Source organism: Phyllobates terribilis, unplaced genomic scaffold, assembly GCF_046119375.1.
Source record: "Phyllobates terribilis strain yellow unplaced genomic scaffold, ASM4611937v1 Scaffold_11__3_contigs__length_659146591, whole genome shotgun sequence".
Lineage (NCBI taxonomy): Eukaryota > Metazoa > Chordata > Amphibia > Anura > Dendrobatidae > Phyllobates > Phyllobates terribilis.
The window spans coordinates 346,381,219-346,400,765 of NW_027362771.1; the positions used below are offsets into that span (position 1 = coordinate 346,381,219).

Here is a 19,547-nt window from a genome sequence, read left to right on the forward strand (position 1 = left end):
CACATTTATCTTGCGCTCTTACGCTGATCACTTATATCAGAGTTTGCACCTAAATGTCAGAGTGATGCAATTCAGATGAAACCCCAGAGGTATCCATTCACTATAATGAGGCAGCAGAGTTACTCTGGACTCAATCTAGCCTCTGTCCAGCAGTGTCCTTTGCAGAGATGCACAAAAAACTGGTCGACCACACTTTTATGCACGCTTCAAAAGACGGACACTGCCGGATCACAGGTTAGACGGCATCCACAGTGCCTCCATCTGCCTCATTATAAGTAATCTTCTATTGTGGATTCTGTCTGAATCATGTATTTCAGAGATTTACACGGAAACCCCGATGTAAACACTCAGCACAGGATAAATGTGAGCAGAGTCTTAACACGATCTTTGGGAGGCAGAATGAACAAAGCAACAGCAGGTGAAGAATTAGTTTTATTTCTTTTTTACGCCGTTTCTCGCGTGGTATAAGGGATTAGACTACTTTATTCTTTGTGTATGTGCGATTACAGCGACACCAGATTAATTTTTTTTTTTTATATTTGGCTGCTGTCACACTAAAAGACGCAAAAACTTTTTAGCAAAAAAAAAAAAGCATTGCGATACTGAGATAATTTTTCCATATTTCTGCCGATGTCATGGGAGGTCTTGGTTTTTTGCGGGACGAGTTGACATTTTTATTGGTATCATTTTCAGTCACGCCGTTTTTTGATCATTTTCTATTCAGATTTTTGGGAGGCAAAATTAAAAAACAAACAAACAAGCAATGCAGGAATTGTTCTTTTGTTTGTTTTTTTTATGCCGTTCCAAGCGTGGAAAAATTGATAAGGCAGCTTTATTCTTCAGGTCAGTACAATTACAATGGTACCACATTTCTATAGTTTTTTAAATGATTATTTTCATAGAAAAAAAAAAATTCTTTTGGTATCGCTTTTTTCTGAGAGCTATAGCTTTTTTATTTTTCCACTGATAAGCCGCTATACAGCTCTGTTTTTTGCTGGACGTGATGTCGGTTTCAGAGATACCATTTTTACCTACATTTGTCTTTTTGATCACATTTTATTGCACTTTTTCTTCAGCACTATGATGAAAAAGCATAACTTTTTGCCTTTTTTTTTTTTTTCACTGACGGGTTTAACAAGTGTGACAGTTTTATAGGTCTGGTTGTTTCAGACATGGCAATACCAAACGTGTTCTTTGTTTATGCTTTTGTTATTTCAATGTATTTATGGGTATAATATATATATTTTTTAAAAACATTTTTTCAGTTTTAAAACTTTTTTTTTTTTTTCTTAGACCCTTTATGGGCCTTTCACTTTTAGCAGTCTGATCGCGGTTATAAAGCATTGCAATGCTTTATACCAGTCAGTGGTGCACTTACAGAAGCCTATTAGACCATGCTTCTAGCATGGTCTAACAGGCTTTGAGTAGCCTGGTGGCCCGGATATCGTCATGAAGACCTGGGGTCACCATGGCAACAATCAGGCCCTCGCAAAAGCAGTCCCAAAAAACCCACCATTACCCATAAACCCCTGCACAGTGGCAATGCTACCACTGCAGAATTTCTAATCCAGTCAGATTAATGTAAAGGGAATATGCTTCTTAAAAATAATAAAGTTAAGCTGGCCATAAAGAGAAGATAACATCATTATATTCCAGAATGAATTTGCCAACAATCTGATGCGTAGGGGGCACTCAGACAGTGACCCAATGTACTGACATTTCCAACATGCTTGGTCATTGTCCCCCCCCCCCCCCAGGGAGATGATCCACTACCAGAAGTGACTGACAGATTATTCTCCTCTTCCCAATGAAATAAAGCGTCAGACAAATGAGTTCAGCTCATGTGTATGATCAGCATTTCTTCTAGCATAAAAAAAAGCACACCCACAACAGACTGGCATTTAAGATTACTATTTTTTTCATATGCAGTTTCAACTACATTCTGAGTACATGTTTGTGATCACAGACTGCAAGGTGCTTGAAGTTGACGCTCTTAAAACAAAATTGCAGAAAAAAACAACCCAAAAACAAAATCTTATTCATAAAACTGAAAGAAAGGCCAAAAATATCAGTCCATCGCATTACCATGCGCGCTTGTCCTCCCATGCCTAGGGAAAAAGTGCGAAAAATTCTCAGCTACTTGGATACACACAAAGAAAACAAAAAGAAAGAACTCAAAAACAAAAATGGAGCTACAAGAACTACATGTCCTCTGTATATTATTCCTCATCTGATGAGCTCTGGTCAAGACTGTACACCATGAACAAAACTTCGGGACGTGCGGGGACACAGGGGTGCCCAGGGCGCACAATCTCAAAACCGAGGAAACTGAACGTCTTGAGGAGCGGACCTATGAAAAGAAAAGAAAAAAATAAAATAAAAGTACACTGACCAGCAAATAAATATAAAAATATCAGTAGTAGCGACATAAAATTGAACAAAGATACAGTCGTGTCCTTTATTCTTACTAGCGACTAATGGAAATTTGAGAAATCTAAAATCGCCAGCACGCGTTACGTCATTTTAATCACCCACTACCCAGGTTACACATAATATATTAGCTTAATATTGGAGGATTTTGGTAAAATCTGCTCAAAGCTTACAATCATCATAATTATATTTTTGATCAGTGAAGTCATGTATTGCCAATATGTTTCTGTATTTGATCTATAGTGCAGTGAAATGTGGTACATTTCTGTTACCGTATTTTTCGAACTATAAGGATGCACCCCAAATTTTAGGGTGGAAAAAAGAAAAAAAATTATTTTTTTTATAAGATGGGGGTCCGTCTTATAGTCTGAATAGGGATCTTACCTGGGGGGGGGCAGTGGAGCTGGGGTCACAGGAGGCATGCTGGTGCCCTGGTACCTCGGGTGCTGGGGGACTGGTGCCCTGGGGGACTGGCGCCCTGGGGGACTGGCGCCCTGGGGCGCTGGCGGCGTGGTGCTGGGGGCCGATGACCTCGTACCTGGGGTGCTGGGGGCCGATGGCCTCGTACCTGGGGTGCTGGGGGCCTGGTGTTGGAGCCGGTGTATTGCTGTGAGCGGAGTGGCAGAGGAGTGAGCGGCTTCCGGTGGCCGCGGCCATCTTTCTGAAGCTGTGATCTACAGGAAAATGGCAGCTGGCTCGGCAGAGCACATGCGCCTGCTCCGGTGGCCATTTTCCTGTAGAGCACAGCTTCAGGAACATGGCCGCAGCCACCGGAAGCCGCTCACTCTGGTCTGCCACTCCTCTCACAGCAATACACTGACCCGGTACCGGGCCAGGCTCGGCCCCCAGCCAGATATCGGACCGCCTCACCTCTTCTTCCGCCGCCGACCTGCGATCCCGCTCCACCACCACCGGTAAGTTGCGTTCGAACCATAAGACGCACCCCCATTTTCCTCCCAAATTTGGGGGGGGGGAAAAGTGTGTCTTATGGTCCGAAAAATACAGTACATTTTTACTGTTGCTTGCCCTTTAACCTCTTGACATTCACCATACATGTACGAAGCAAGCAAGTAGCGGTTGTATGGCGTAGGCCCACTGGGCAAGCTCGCCCCATACCCGGCAGATAATGGCTGTGTTCCAGCCCGGACCTGCCTCTAACAGCTGATGTTGGAGTAGAGCTCCATGTGAGACTGTCAATCGACACACGGGGACGGCCTCATTCCATCCATCCATCGGAGCTCCCTTGAAGAGATCGCGGGGTGCTGATGAGTTGCTATGGCAGCTGGTGATCTGTTGGAGGCTTCGATGCCTGTCATAATGGAGCCCTCTTGAAATAAAGTCTGTGGCTGTCCTTCAAAAGAGACTGATTTTTTTACCCGATCAGTATTTTATTTTATTTTTTTTTTTTTAAAAGTACCTCACAGCACTATTGTGCCAAAAATGAAAATGTTAAAACGTTACGGGACTTGGGAAATGGCAACACAAAACAACATTTTTATTTTTTCTTCTTTAAAATTTCTGATTTCTTTCCCGATCACCAGTAAAAAAAAAAAACAAAACAGACAAAAAACTGGACAAGTTTGGTATTGCAGTAATCGTACTGATGAGAATCATATTGCTAGGTCATTTTTACCACACAATGTACACAGTAGAATTTCCAAAAAACAATGTCAGGATTGCGTTTTTTTTTCCCCCAGCAATTTCACTACAAATGGAGGAGTTTTTTAGTTCCTTATTTTCCAGTACACTATGTGGTAAAATGAATGGTGTCATTCAAAAGTACAATTCGTCCTGCAAAAAACAAGCCCTCATACGTTTGCGTGTACAGAAAAATAAAAAGTTATGGCTCTTGGAACAAGGGGAGGTAAAAACGAAAATCGGCCATGTCAGGAAAAGGTTAATGTCAAATTAACCGGTTTACTGTTGCTTGAAACCCAGGTTTTGGCCACTGTGTGTAAAGATAAATCTAACATCTTCAATGAAATGTCACAAGAGTTACTTTGAAAGGTAAGCCATCTTATCCTTTGGATATTTATAGAGGCCTTGTCAATCACTTCCAATACCTCTATCCGGGTCACGACATGCCAAAGGATTGTCTGATTAACAAGGTATAAATTTAGGTGCGATACCATAGTTCAGAGCTAAGAGGATCTTGCAGTACCATTTTAACAAGCTCTTTAATATTTAAGGGATGTTCCCACTGCTGGATAAAATCAGAAATCTTCTGCATTAAGTGAACTTCTAATACTGATGACCTATCCTTAGGATAGACCATACATGTCACACTCCGGCCCGTGTGCCAAATCTGGCCCGCAACACCAGAACCACCCCTCATGTGGAGCTCATTATTCTGTACAGAGGACTAGGTCGGGGCCCATTATACTGTATACTGGTTGGCTTGCTACTTTGTCCAAGTTTTTCATTTTGGCCCTCTGTGTGTTTGACATCCCTGGAATAGACCATCAGTATTAGGCTGTGTTCACACATTGCGTATTTTTGCGCGCGCACTTTTCAAAATACGCAATGTGCTTAGTGTCTGCCAGCAAAGTGAATGGGAAATTCACTTTGCCGTTCAGACACTGTGTGATTTTATGCAGCGCGAAAGCGCAGCTGCGTAAAGAATTGACATGTCAATTCTTTATGCACCGCGGCCTGCGCTTTCTCACATATTGGGCCCATTATAAGCGATGGAATTACGCAGCGGTGTTCACACACAGCGTAATTCCAGCGCTTTTTTACGGAGGTGCAGGAGAAATGAATGGCGGTAAGTATATGTATGTGTACTGTCTGTGTCTATGTGTCGTGTGTGTGTGTCCCCCCCTAGCCAGGGCCGGCGTACTTACCTCTCCCCGTGCCTCTGCAGCGTCTTCCGCGTCCTCTGACTGTGATGTCTCAAGTCAGAGGGCGCGGTGATGTCTTTACACCGTGCGCACTCTCTCCTGAGCAGTCAAAGCACAGAGCGGGAAGACGCGCGCAACGCTGCAGTCCGGAGCAGCACCAGGTGAGAGGTGAGGTGAGTATTTGATTTTTTTTCTTTTTTTCATGTATGGGAGCATGGGGCATTATAAGGGAGGGGGGGGGGGTGACACTCTGCATGGGGCATTATAAGGGGGGGCGACATCCTGCATGGGGCATTATAAGGGGACCAGTATCCTGTATGGAGCGTTATATGGGGACCAGTATCCTGTATGGAGCGTTATATGGGGACCAGTATCCTGTATGGAGCGTTATATGGGGGCCAGTATCCTGTATGGAGCGTTATATGGGGGCCAGTATCCTGTATGGAGCGTTATATGGGGGCCAGTATTCTGTATGGAGCGTTATATGGGGGCCAGTATTCTGTATGGAGCGTTATATGGGGGCCAGTATTCTGTATGGAGCGTTATATGGGGGCCAGTATTCTGTATGGAGCGTTATATGGGGGCCAGTATTCTGTATGGAGCGTTATATGGGGGCCAGTATTCTGTATGGAGCGTTATATGGGGGCCAGTATTCTGTATGGAGCGTTATATGGGGGCCAGTATTCTGTATGGAGCGTTATATGGGGGCCAGTATTCTGTATGGAGCGTTATATGGGGGCCAGTATTCTGTATGGAGCGTTATATGGGGGCCAGTATTCTGTATGGAGCGTTATATGGGGGCCAGTATTCTGTATGGAGCGTTATATGGGGGCCAGTATTCTGTATGGAGCGTTATATGGGGGCCAGTATTCTGTATGGAGCGTTATATGGGGGCCAGTATTCTGTATGGAGCGTTATATGGGGGCCAGTATTCTGTATGGAGCGTTATATGGGGGCCAGTATTCTGTATGGAGCGTTATATGGGGGCCAGTATTCTGTATGGAGCGTTATATGGGGGTCAGTATTCTGTATGGAGCGTTATATGGGGGCCAGTATTCTGTATGGAGCGTTATATGGGGGCCAGTATTCTGTATGGAGCATTATATGGGGACCAGTATCCTGTATGGAGCGTTATATGGGGACCAGTATCCTGTATGGAGTGTTATATGGGGACCAGTATTCCATATGGAGCGTTATATGGGGGCCAGTATTCCATATGGAGCCTTATATGGGGGCCAGTATTCCATATGGAGCCTTATATGGGGGCCAGTATTCTGTATGGAGCATTATATGGGGGCCAGTATTCTATATGGAGCATTATATGGGGGCCAGTATTCTGTATGGAGCATTATATGGGGGCCAGTATTCTGTATGGAGCATTATATGGGGGCCAGTATTCTGTATGGAGCATTATATGGGGGCCAGTATTCTGTATGGAGCATTATATGGGGGCCAGTATTTTGTATGGAGGTTATATGGGGACCAGTATCCTGTATGGAGCGTTATATGGGGAGACTTTGTTTCTCTGTCTTTGTAGTGTACACTGCAGAAAAAACGCATGCGTAAAAAAAGGCAGCAAAAAACGCAGTGTGTGAATGGAGGTGCTTTTTTTTACCTGCGTAAAAAAAAAGCAGGTAAAAACTGCAGGAAAATACGCGCGCGCAAAAAAAGCAGCAAATACGCAGTGTGTGAACGTAGCCTTAGATCAGTGAAGGTCATACAGCGCGGCTTCATACATGGGGTAGTGGCTATTCCTGGTTACTACACCACCGCTACTTGTGAAATGAATGGAAGCTGAAATGCAGTGCGCAAGAACAGCCACTACCAAGTGTACAGGGCAGAGCAGTTGGGCTTTGTATTATCTTTTGGTATTTTTATTTATTTTTCATTTTAGACCGTCAGCTTTTGGAATCCACATTGGGAAAAAATGCATTAAAATCCTTTCTGGATTATGGGGGATTTGCCTCAAAATCTGCCCCATATAGACCCAACCATATGCTTTATTATGGACATGCTGGTCATTTAAAGGGGTTGTCCAGGCTTGGGGTTCAAGTCTGTAGTCACAGCATGCACAGTGCACGAAGTTAGGATATTATGGTCCCGGGGGCGGTCGGGTACTTTATTTGCATACAAGCTGTAACGTGCCGACGCTTAAGTGAAATCACAATTGCGATCATATGACCACCCACTCCTGACAGTGTGAAGATTCACAGGTCTGCAGTCACAAAGTGACTACAGATTTGAGCCCCCAGCCTGGACAACCCCTTTAAGATATTTTACATTGTACTATCTAAAGCACTAGGAATGATATTCCAAGATCATGTATATTGCTGCACGTCTAATCTCCAAGCCAACAAAACGAAAGAAGAATTGTTACCTATAATTCTGTCTATGGTACTAAAGCAGAGGTTTTTCTTTAATAGAAAGATCATTTATAGCGAGGTTAGGATTTGACAGGTCGTACATTCACAAATATATTTTTTTTTAGGATTGAAGGAAACTGCACATCACAAATCTCATTAAAAATGTTACTTATTTTTTGACTTTTCAATAAGGGAAAAAAGATTAAAATCCACATGGCATGGTCTGAAAATTCTCTGAATGCTAGTGAATATTCAGACCATGCCATGTGGATTTTAATCTATTTTTCCTTATGGAAAAGTCAATAAATAAGTGGTTTCCTTCAATCCTCAAACAAAATTTACTAAGTTGTAAGTCCAGATTAAGAGTGGCACCCAGTGATATGGAAAAGATGAGTGAAATACAGACATGGTAGGCTCATATATGACTTTCTCGTGCATATCTTAGTACATTCACATACCTCTATCTTCTCGACTTTTTCTGAAGCAGATAAAGACATATCTAACTTTCATCTTTTCTTCTGCAAACTCAAGCAGAGCTAGCAACCTATGGACACAGTGTAAGTATATCAGAAGCAAACCAAATGTAAAAGATTGTGCTAGAATGGAGAAACGGATTATACAGTCTCAAGAGTTTACATGATCGTATTATAAAGACAGCAGAGGAAAACCAGCCTTAGTACAGACATCATTTATTCTATACTGGTCAGATTGCTCAGCCCGATACAGGAAATCTGTCACCAGGTTTTGCTACCCCACATGAGAGCAGCATAATGTAGGGGCAGAGACCGTGCTTCCAGTGATGCATCACTTACTGGGCTGCTTGCTGCAGTTTTAATAAAATCCCTGTTTTCTCTGCTGCAGATCTAGCAGTTCTCTGAATGCTGAACTCTGTATAACCCCGCCAACACCACTGATTGGCAGCTTACTGTGTACACTGTGCATAGGCAGAAAGCTGCCAATCAGTGGTGGTAACCGGGTTATACAGAGCTCATTATTGAGGACTACATGGTGACAAATATCCTTTAAGGATGCAACCAACTTTCATTTTTATGTTTTCATTTTTTCTTCCCTTTTTTCAAATCGCTGCAACTTTACTTTTCTGTCAACCTAAGTTGCATGTTTTTTTGTGGGATGAGCTGTAGTGATGAATGACACAAGTAATTTTACCATATAGGCGTAAGTAAAAATTGCAAAAAAAACAAAAAATGTAATCCTGGCGGGATTTTTTATTTTTTTTATGCCATTTACTGATCAGATTAATTTTACATTTTTACAGATCGGATACCAAGTGTGTATAATTAATTAATTTATTTTTTTAAATGCGGCAAAATGGTGATTTTCACTGTTGTTTTTTTTAACTTTTAACTGTATTTAATAGTCCCCTTAGGAGACAAAGCTGCAATCATCCGTGCTTTACATGGCAGTGCTACATAACTGCTTTGTATAGTAAAAATCACGATCTATGAACGCCAACCACAGGCCAGCATTCACAGGAGGATCATGATGACAGGCACAGGGTCTTCAGCAGACCCCCCTCCCCCCCGTTGTCAGAACAACCCATCGGCAACTGCGTGTGTTAATTGCTGCTGTCAGATTGACAGCGGCATTTAACTGGTTAACAGCCCATTTTAACTGATTTCAGATCCGCCCGCGGCTGTTAGTGGTTTAGGGACCACATCACATTTGAAGTGACTTTGAGGGGCCTTTTTGACAGAAAATACCCAAAAGTGACACCATTCTAAAAACTGAACCCCTTAAGGTGCTCAAAACAACATTCAAAAAGTTTATTAACCCTTCACGTGCTTCACAGGAATTTTTGGAATGTGGAAGAAAAAAAAATGAACATTTAACTTTTTTCATAAAAATGTTACTCTAGACCCCAAAATTTGTTGTGCAGATTCTCCTGAGCACGCTGATACCCTATACGTGGGGAAAAAACACTGTTTGGGCGCATGGCAGGGTTCGGAAGGGAAGGAGCGCCATTTGACTTTTTGAATGTAAAATTTGCTTGAATAATTAGCGGACGCCATGTCGTGTTTGGGGAGCCCCTGATGTGCCTAAACAGTGGAAACCAACCAGAAGTGACACCATTTTGGAAACTAGACCCCTCAGGGAACTTATCTAGATGTGTAGTGAACACCTTGAACTCCCAGGTGCTTCACAGAAGTTTATAACATGAAGCCGTGAAAATAAAATTTTCACATTTTTCCCACAAATTTTTTTTTCAGCTCCCAGTTTTGCATTTTCATAAAGGTAACAGGAAAAATTGCACCATGAAGTTTAGAACATGAAGCCGTGAAAATAATCTAACTTTTTCCACAAAAATAATCTTTTAGCCCCAAATTTTTTAGTTTCACAAGGGTAAGAGGAGAAAATGGAACCTAAAAACTGTTGTGCAATTTCTCCTGAGTACACCAATACCCATATGTGGGGAAAATACACCGTTTGGGCACACGGCAGAGTTCAGAAGGGAAGGAGCACTGTGTGACTTTTTGAACTCAAAAATGGCTGGAATCAAGAACGGACGCCATGTCGCATTTCGGGAGTCCCTGATGTGCCTAAATAGTGGAAACCCCCCACAATTGACTCCATTTTGGAAACTAGACCCCTCAAGGATTTTATCAAGGGGTATAGTGTACATTTTGAACCCAGAGGTAAGACAGAATTTGATAAAATTAGGTCATCATATTGAATAAGTTGTCATTAGTCTTAAGAGTAAGTGCTCTCCACTTGAGTTTGCATCGGGTACTCCGGTATGCACCATGTATCATGGGTGCTCAAGTGACATGCTCGAGTCCCTGCCCTGCATGTTTCACGGTTGTTAGACACCCCAAAAAAACAAACAAAAACATGCGGGGATTGCTCGTGCATGGCAGGCGATCCCAGCACAGTTTTTTTGGCCGCGAAGCATATGGGGCGGAGACTCGAGCATGTCAATCGAACACCTACGATACTCCGTGCATACACCAGCACCCGATGCAAACTCAAGTAGCAAGCACTTGCGCTCAACACTGGTCGCCATATCATAATTTTTTTTTTTTCTTTACTTTTGAAAAAATCCCAACCCTAATACAACCCCAACCGTAACCCTAGCTCCACCCCAACCCCAAGCCCAATACAACCCCAACCATAAAAATTTATTTTTTTACGCTGTTCCTTGTGTGGTATAAGTGATTCAACGACTTTATTATTCGGGTCGGTGCGATTACAGCGATGCCAGATTCATATCGGGTTTTTATGATAGACGGCTGTCATACACTAAAAGACGCTTTTTTTTTGTTGCAAAGACTAGTTTTTGAATCGCCATTTTTTGAGAGCTAGAATTTTTCCAGATTTTGGCCGAAAGCAATAAACAAAAACACAGCAATTCCGGAATTGTTTTTATGGGTTTTTTATTTTATGCAGCTCCGCGTGTGGTAAAATTGATAAGGCAGCTTTATTCTTCGGGTCAGTACGTTGACAGCGGTACCACATTTATATATTTTTTTATGTTTTGGCGCTTTTACACAAAAACTATTTTCTAGAAAAAATAATTTTGTTGCATCGCTTTATTCTGAGAGCTATAACTTTTTTATTTTTTGGATGATGGAGCTGTATGGCGGCTTGTTTTTTGCGAAACAAGATGATGTTTTCAGCGGTACCATTTTTATTTACATTCGTCTTTTTGATCGCGCGTTATTCCATTTTTTGTTTGGCGGTATGATAAAGCATTGTTTTTTGCTTCGTTTATTTTTTTATTTTTTTTATCGTGTTCACTAAAGGGATTAACTAATGGGACAGTTTTATGGGTCAGGTCATTCCGGACGCAGAGATACCAAATATATGTACTTTCATTGGTTTATTTTATTTTTTTCATAATAAATATGGGTTCAATATATTTTTATTTTTGGGGGATTCTTTTCAATTTTTTTAGCACTTTTCTACTTTTTTTTATTTTTTAACTCTTACACATTGTCCCACTATGGGACTTTTACTTTTTGCAGCCTGATCGACTGCATGGAATAGAGAGCAGCAGCTCCCTGTGCCATGCAGCCTGTCAGCGCTGCACACAGGGAGACATTACTTTGGACATGCACTGTGCATGACCAAAGTAACGTCCAGCCTCCTGGTGACCTGGATGTTTGAAGCCGCGGCAGACAACGCTGGAGGCCGGCAGGAGAGGTGAGTATAGCGATCACCTCCTCATGCCCCCGCAATGCTGCGATCGACTTAAATCGTAGCATTGCGGGGGTAATGTGCCGGGAGCGGTGCGGGACCGCTCCCTGCACATAACACCGGATCTCCGCTGTAACAATCAGCTGAAACCCGGCGGCGATCGCCCCGCACTGCTTGTGTGCGGGCGCTATCGCCCCGCACTGCTTGTGTGCGGGCGCTATCGCCCCGCACTGCTTGTGTGCGGGCGCTATCGCCCCGCACTGCTTGTGTGCGGGCGCTATCGCCCCGCACTGCTTGTGTGCGGGCGCTATCGCCCCGCACTGCTTGTGTGCGGGCGCTATCGCCCCGCACTGCTTGTGTGCGGGCGCTATCGCCCCGCACTGCTTGTGTGCGGGCGCTATCGCCCCGCACTGCTTGTGTGCGGGCGCTATCGCCCCGCACTGCTTGTGTGCGGGCGCTATCGCCCCGCACTGCTTGTGTGCGGGCGCTATCGCCCCGCACTGCTTGTGTGCGGGCGCTATCGCCCCGCACTGCTTGTGTGCGGGCGCTATCGCCCCGCACTGCTTGTGTGCGGGCGCTATCGCCGCTCACGTAATAGTACGTAGCTGGTCCATAAGTCCCAGGGCGCAGCTACATACCATTACTGACGTCGTCGGAAAGGGGCTAAAGTCTCAAGATTTCAGAGATACAGAGCCCTGGTACTGCTGAGAACCACAAGAAGTCCATGACTGAAGCCCATAAGCTTCTTCAGGGGTGGCATCCTATACATATATAATTGTGGGGCTCATCAGCAGACGACAGATCTAGTTCAAAAGAAAAAGATGATGGCAGTCACCGACTTGTACGGTCTTCAATCATTGCGTATTCAGCCAGGTAAATGGCATAAAATTGCAGGGAAGAGAACTGGCGAACAGAGGCAACGTCCACGTCACTAATATTCTAGGGGTGTGTGACAGAACAGAGCAACACTCTAAACCGCAGTAGTCGTCCCCTTCCCCGTGCGCCAGGTCCCTCCTCTTTAGTATATTCCATTTTTGTTGCAGAAAATGCAAAGTCTGTGAGCGCCATTGTCTTACTTTTGACCTGAGTATAGTGCAATCTGATGCATTACTTTACATTATATAAATCTTGTTGCATACCCCTCTTTGCTCCCATCAGCTAAGATGCCCTCAGGTATTTCCACGAAGAGGCTCTGATTTGATAGCATGGCCTTCCATGAGGAATGTTTCACCTCAGTGACCTTATATTGGAAATGGACGAGGTGGGGCTTCCCATCATTCCCCGGGAGATCCTGAGAAACCGTAAGCTTTTCGTCCTGTGTCAAACAATAGACAAAACAAGTTAAACAAAGTGGATCTACTGCAAAAAAATAAGATGTGGACTTTGGTTTAAGACCGTGATAAGACACTTCTACACACTGCTCAAAAAAATAAAGGGAACACTCAAAACACATCCTAGATCTGAATGAATGAAATATTCTCATTGAATACTTTGTTCTGTACAAAGTTGAATGTGCTGACAACAAAATCACACAACAATCAAATGAGATCAAATTTATTAATCAATGGAGGCCTGGATTTGCAGTCACCCCCAAAATTAAAGTGGAAAAACACACTACAGGCTGATCCAACTTTGATGTAATGTCCTTAAAACAAGTCAAAATGAGGCTCAGTATTGTGTGTGGCCTCCACGTGCCTGTATGACCTCCCTACAACGCCTGGGCATGCTCCGGATGAGGTTGCGGATGGTCTCCTGTGGGATCTCCTCCCAGACCTGGACTAAAGCATCCGCCAACTCCTGGACAGTCTGTGGTGCAACGTGACATTGGTGGATGGAGCAAGACATGATGTCCCAGATGTGCTCAATCTGATTCAGGTCTGGGGAACAGGCGGGCCAGTACATAGCTTCAATGCCTTCATCTTGCAGGAACTGCTGACACACTCCAGCCACATGAGGTCTGGCATTGTCCTGCATTAGGAGGAACCCCGGGCCAACCGCACCAGCATATGGTCTCACAAGGGGACTGAGGATCTCACCTCGGTACCTAATAGCAGTCAGAGTACCTCTGGCGAGCACATGGAGGGCTGTGCCGCCCTCCAAAGAAATGCCACCCCACACCATTACTGACCCACTGCCAAACCGGTCATGCTGAAGGATGTTGCAGGCAGCAGATCGCTCTCCCGGCGTCTCCAGACTCTGTCACGTCTGTCACATGTGCTTTCATCTGTGAAGAGCACAGGGCACCAGGGGCGACTTTGCCAATCCTGGTGTTCTGTGTCAAATGCCAAGCGTCCGGCACGGTGTTGGGCTGTGAGCACAACCCCCATCTGTGGACGTCGGGCCCTCATACCACGCTCATGGAATTGGTTTCTAACCGTTTGTGCAGACAAATGCACATTTGTGGCCTGCTGGAGGTCATTTTGCAGGGCTCTGGCAGTGCTCCTCCTGTTCCTCCTTGCACAAAGGCGGAGGTAGGGGTCCTGCAGCTGGGTCGTTGCCCTCCTAAAGTCCCCTCCATGTCTCCTGGTAGCACCTCCAGCCTCTGGACACTACGCTGACAGACACAGCAAACCTTGCCACAGCTCGCATGGATGTGCCATCCTGGATGAGCTGCACTACCTGAGCAACTTCTGTGGGTTGTAGAGTCCATCACATGCTACCACGAGTATGAAAGCACAACCAACATTCAAAAGTGACCAAAACATCAGCCAGAAAGCATTGGTACTGAGATGTGGTCTGTGGTCCCCACCTGCAGAACCACTCCTTTATTGAGGGTGTCTTGATAATTGCCAATTTTTTCCATCTATTGTCTATTCCATTTGCACAACAGCATGTGAAATTGATTGTCAGGAAGCAACACTGATTAAGTGGACAGTTTGATTTCACAGATGTTTGATTTACTTGAAGTCATATTCTGTTTAAGAGAGATAGAGATCGATAGATACACCCAGCCTCTGATCTGGAGAAACTGAACTTTTATCAAATATGTAAATTAGGGTGGTCAGTGCACCCTCAGTGTGGCTAAACAGCTCTGTGCACAATTCCGCCCATTAGTTTTGCATGCCCTGCCCCCCCTCACTGGTGACTGACTGCACTGGCTTGCCTGAGCTTTCTCTGCAGACAGTGCTCAGTCCTGGTAAACCAGTATTGTCAGTTACCAGGGAGGCTGGAGGGCATGCAAACCAATAGGCATAACAGTACATGGATCCCACAATTAGCATATTTCATTAAAGGGATGTCATCATCAGAAAATGATCCATTGTTTAAATCCAATTTGTGTTACATGTATTTTTATTTTGTTTTACAGGTAGTGTTTTATTTTAATATCAAAATCTTTGTAAAATAAAAAAAACTTATTACAACAATCCTGTATTTTTATTTATTTATTTTTTTAAATTATACTTCCTTCCTTTGAGTTAGAGTTTCAAAAAGGCTCATTATCAGCAGACCAAGGATTACATTGGCAGGTGACACCTGTATACAAAGGATCCCGCTTCTCCTCCCTTCACATTTGCACACGCTTTTTAGATGCTTCAATACAAAAGATAGGGTCACAGTTTCCTCATTGTGGCTAACAGTTCTTGTTTCCAGGAAACCAGAAGTTAAATGTTTATTCTCCTGATGTCTTTAGGAGATCTACACAGCAATACATTCTCTTTACTTCCTGGCAGGGCAGGCTCTCCTATTTGAGTGACAGTTCTGGTGAGCAGAAGAACTGTAGTATGAGTAGAACTATAAAGCTCAGCACAAGTTCTGCTGTAATACCTTCAGCTATCAGTGTGGGGGGGGGGGGTTCTGGAGTGTGCACTGCTATCATTATATTTACACAAAGATAAGGCATTTGAACAAGCACACAGGTCTGGACAGCAAGAGCAGAAAGCAGAGGTTAAAAGTCCTGCTCTGAAAGCCGCAGGCTGGTGATTTATAACTGCATCCATTCAGAAGATGAGATAGCGGAGAGGGAGGTGAGCAGCTAACTGCTGTTATGGAAATCAATGGGATGGAAAGAGCCAACTGGGAAGTTAAGAGTTAAGGTACCGTCACACTAAGCGACGCTACAGCGATCCCGACAACGATACGACCTGGCAGGGATCGTTGCTGCGTCGCTATGTGGTCGCTGGTGAGATGTCAAACAGTCAGATCTTCCCAACGACGCAGCAACGATGCGGCGACCTGTATAACGATGCACGCCTATTTGTCTCAGTTCTGAGTCGCTAACGAGGTCGTTGGTAAGGTGTCAAACACACCGATGCATGCTACCCAGCGGGGCCTCAACGATCAAAAAATGGTCCAGGCCATTTCGACACGACCAGCGATCTCACAGCAGGGGCCTGATCGCTGCTAAGTGTCACACGTAGCGAGATCGCTACTGAAGTCGCTGTAGCGTCACAAAACTTGTGACTTAGCAGCGATCTTGCTTAGTGTGACAGGGGCCTTTAAAGGCGTTGTCCAGTCGAAAACAATCGATGACTGCAGACTTGTGAATCCTCACATAGTGCGCACTGTGCCGAAAATGGCAAGTATGTGATATACATACTCCAACTAGACTATCTCCAGCGCGCTCAATGAAAGTGTATTGTTCGTGGCAGGAAAGTCTAGCCGGATTTTGGCCAGGAATATGCATATCACATACTTGCCATTCGGGGTGCTGAAACCGCAGAATTCTCACAGCGAGCAGTGCGAGCTAGGTGCACTCACAAGTCTGCAGTCACATACAGTGACTGCAGACTTGTCGATTTAGACCAGACAACCACTTTAAAAGGAACCTATCACCAGAAAAAAAAAAAAAAAAGCTATTTACATGCAGATATGGAATTAATTTGCAGGTTAATAGCATTATTAACCTGCCCGGCGCCCGCACTTAGCCGAAAGCTGCGGGGAGAAAATGTACTTTATTCCTCCCCAGCAGCATTTGGCGTTCAGTCAGAGGTGCTGCGGTGCTTCAGTCACTGCTCTGAGGATACAGAGTGGCGGCTGTAACTGCGACCCCCGGGGGTACGGTTAGATCCACAGCTATCTATACTCAGGTGACTGATGACGAAGCCCCATTGGCTGAATGCTGACTGCTGCTGAGGGGGAATAAAGTTAATTTTCTCCCCGCAGCATTTGGCTAAGTGTGAGCGCCGGGCAGGGTTAATAACGCTATTAACCTGCAGATTAAATCCCATTAGCATTTTTTTTCTGGTGACAGGTTGCCTTAAACACATCTCCTGGAATACAACTACTTATCACTCTTGGCCAAAGTCTGGAGGCAAGCTCTATGGAAACCAGATGAGCCCTATACAAGTTAAAAGCTCTCATTGTAGGAGAATGACAGCAGATAGATGGCATGAAAATAATCAAGTTTTCAATTGCCTTCCATTTTCTAACTAATGAAAGCAATTTAATAACTTGAGAATACCCCTTCAAAAGTAGGCGGCTATGTTCACACATTTCTGCTGCTTTTTTATGCAAATTAAGTTTTACAGTACCAGCAAAAGCTATGAGATTTCAGAAATCTCATGCGCACAGTATTTTTCATGACTGAATTGGAAAACTGCTGCATTTTGTGAAAACAGCATCATGTCACTTCTTTCAGCCTTTTTTCACCTATAGAAAGCAATGGGCAAGTGCAAAAATGCAGCAAAAAAAAAATGCAGGCATCAGCTTTTGCTGCGTTTTTTTGTGCAGAAAACTAAACACAAGAGACAAAAGTACCTGAAAAACGCAGCAAAAGCTGCTTTTGTTAAACAGTTTCTTTACTGCCAAGAGAGCAGGCTTTGCCTACAGAAAGAAACGCAGCAAAAAGACAATGTGTGAACAAAGCCTTAAAAAGCCCCAGTGACCAGTCTGAAAATTACAGGATTTCTATTACCACATTTGTGATACGCATGTATAAAAACATACAAGCCTGATTTAATAATTTTTTTTACATTTATAGATTTGTTTGCTGATGATCGCTTTCGTTCTGCAGAATGGAAGCAGTGATTAGACCACTAAAGGTGTGACTACATAGGCTTCATCGCTTAAAAGGCTATGTGCTTAGTTTATGCTATCAGTTTGGGCTGACAGACTAGTAGACACATGAGGAGACAACAGGGGATTAAGACACTACAATAAGATGATGTAAGAGCGCTGCTGCAACTATGTTCTATTCTGCAGAACTACACTGGGCGTCTCCCTACAATCATGCAAGAGAGAAAGCTGTGGAAAGAAAATATAATGTGCAAGTGGCTGTATCAATCTGTGGGGACAAAAACTAAGAGGGATCATTAATAAAATAGCCATTTGAATACACCTTTAGGAAAATTGGAGCAAAATGTGGTAATGCCAAAGCTACCACGCGTGGAATTGGTAGAACTGCTGCTACCATGATCAAATGATCATAACAGAAATGCGCTGCTGTTTGTTCATATGAAGCATTGCGAATGGGATGGTCTGAAGATCAAAGTCATTTTCCTCCTAAATACCTTTCAATTTATGGCCATAATCTAAACTATCTTCTAATATACTCGAATTAAAAATTCCCTATCCTTCCCCAACTACACTAACTGCTTTTCTCCCCCCCCCCCACTTCCTTTTTGATGATGCTTCGTTTGAGAATCCCAATGCATGCTGACAAAGTTTCTGACAAAGATCTTTGCTGCAGTCTCATTGCTGCTGATGAGAGCCACCAACAAAGAGCGCGCTGTCATTGTGCACACCACAATGGGATTGGCCCAGCCCCTTAAAATGAAAGTCACTGATGAGGCTTTGTTTCAAGGAGAGGGCAGAGGCATCAGCAGTGACTGCAGTCTCAGCTCCTTGATGACGCACTGGGATTCTCAAGCAAAGCATCATCATAAAGGAAGTGGGGAAAAAAAATAAATCAGTTGGATAGTGTCGTTCGGGAAGGATAGGGAATTTTTAATTCAATTACAGTGAGTTTACTGATTATCTGCTGCACGGTCTACGGGATGTCACACATAGCAAGTGAAGAGCAGGTTTTTCTTTTTAATTTATAAAACTGCGCCCAGGGACCAGGATTTTCTGAAAGGGAACAAACCCTTTAATACCAGCCTTAGTTTCTCCAAATAATCTGAATTTTTGTTAAATTCTACTCCTTAGCTAGTGCCACTAACTGAGATGAACATTATCAACTGCATGGAAGAGGTAAATCCAGGGCCTCTCACTTCCACAAAATGAGTGTGAAGTGGCTACTAAACTCATGTCACTTGCCAGGTATTGAGCACAAATCAGTGGCGTCTTATCCCATGATGCTAGTAAGAGGCGCGGGGTAACCCCTCAAACTAAACCTAATCAACACATTTACATGTAGGTGACCAGAAGGTGGGCAACCTGCTCAGCGTCAATGAGCTAGTTAATCAAATTGTAGCCGTAAAATGACGAAGGTCTCCAGCCGATTCAGATTAAAACTTGTTCACAGTATTTATTTCAGCATTTTAAAAATTTGTGTACATTAACACATGCCATTAAAGCATTAACGTATGCGTTTCAGGCATAGTGCCGTGTCTGAAACGCACAAGTCATCGCTTACATGCCATGCTTTAGTGTACCGTAAATTCTAAGCTGCGGAAATAAATACAGTGAACAAGTTTTATTCTGAAATGACTGGAAACTTTAGTTTGTGAGGTTTGCACTTTAAGCCAGAGGACTGCTTTCCATGCCGAGGGTTAATTAGAGCGACACGGAGGGCGAGCTGGTGTATCCTGTGTTTTGTGGAAGTAATCAAATTGTATCCTGTGCATTACATTTTATGCTGCATCTGTGGTTGACCCTA

General features: G+C 43.8%; 1 protein-coding gene across 1 annotated transcript in view; it reads right to left on the minus strand.

Moving 5' to 3' along the window:
* Positions 1–1,895: 1,895 nt before the first annotated feature.
* OAZ2 (ornithine decarboxylase antizyme 2) overlaps positions 1,896–19,547 on the minus strand; it is a 28,544-nt gene continuing 10,892 nt past the window's right edge. The window contains 3 exon segments of the mRNA XM_073652856.1: positions 1,896–2,350; positions 8,092–8,177; positions 12,928–13,103. Of these exon segments, the coding sequence (XP_073508957.1) occupies positions 2,220–2,350; positions 8,092–8,177; positions 12,928–13,103 (393 nt within the window). The 3' untranslated portion in view covers positions 1,896–2,219.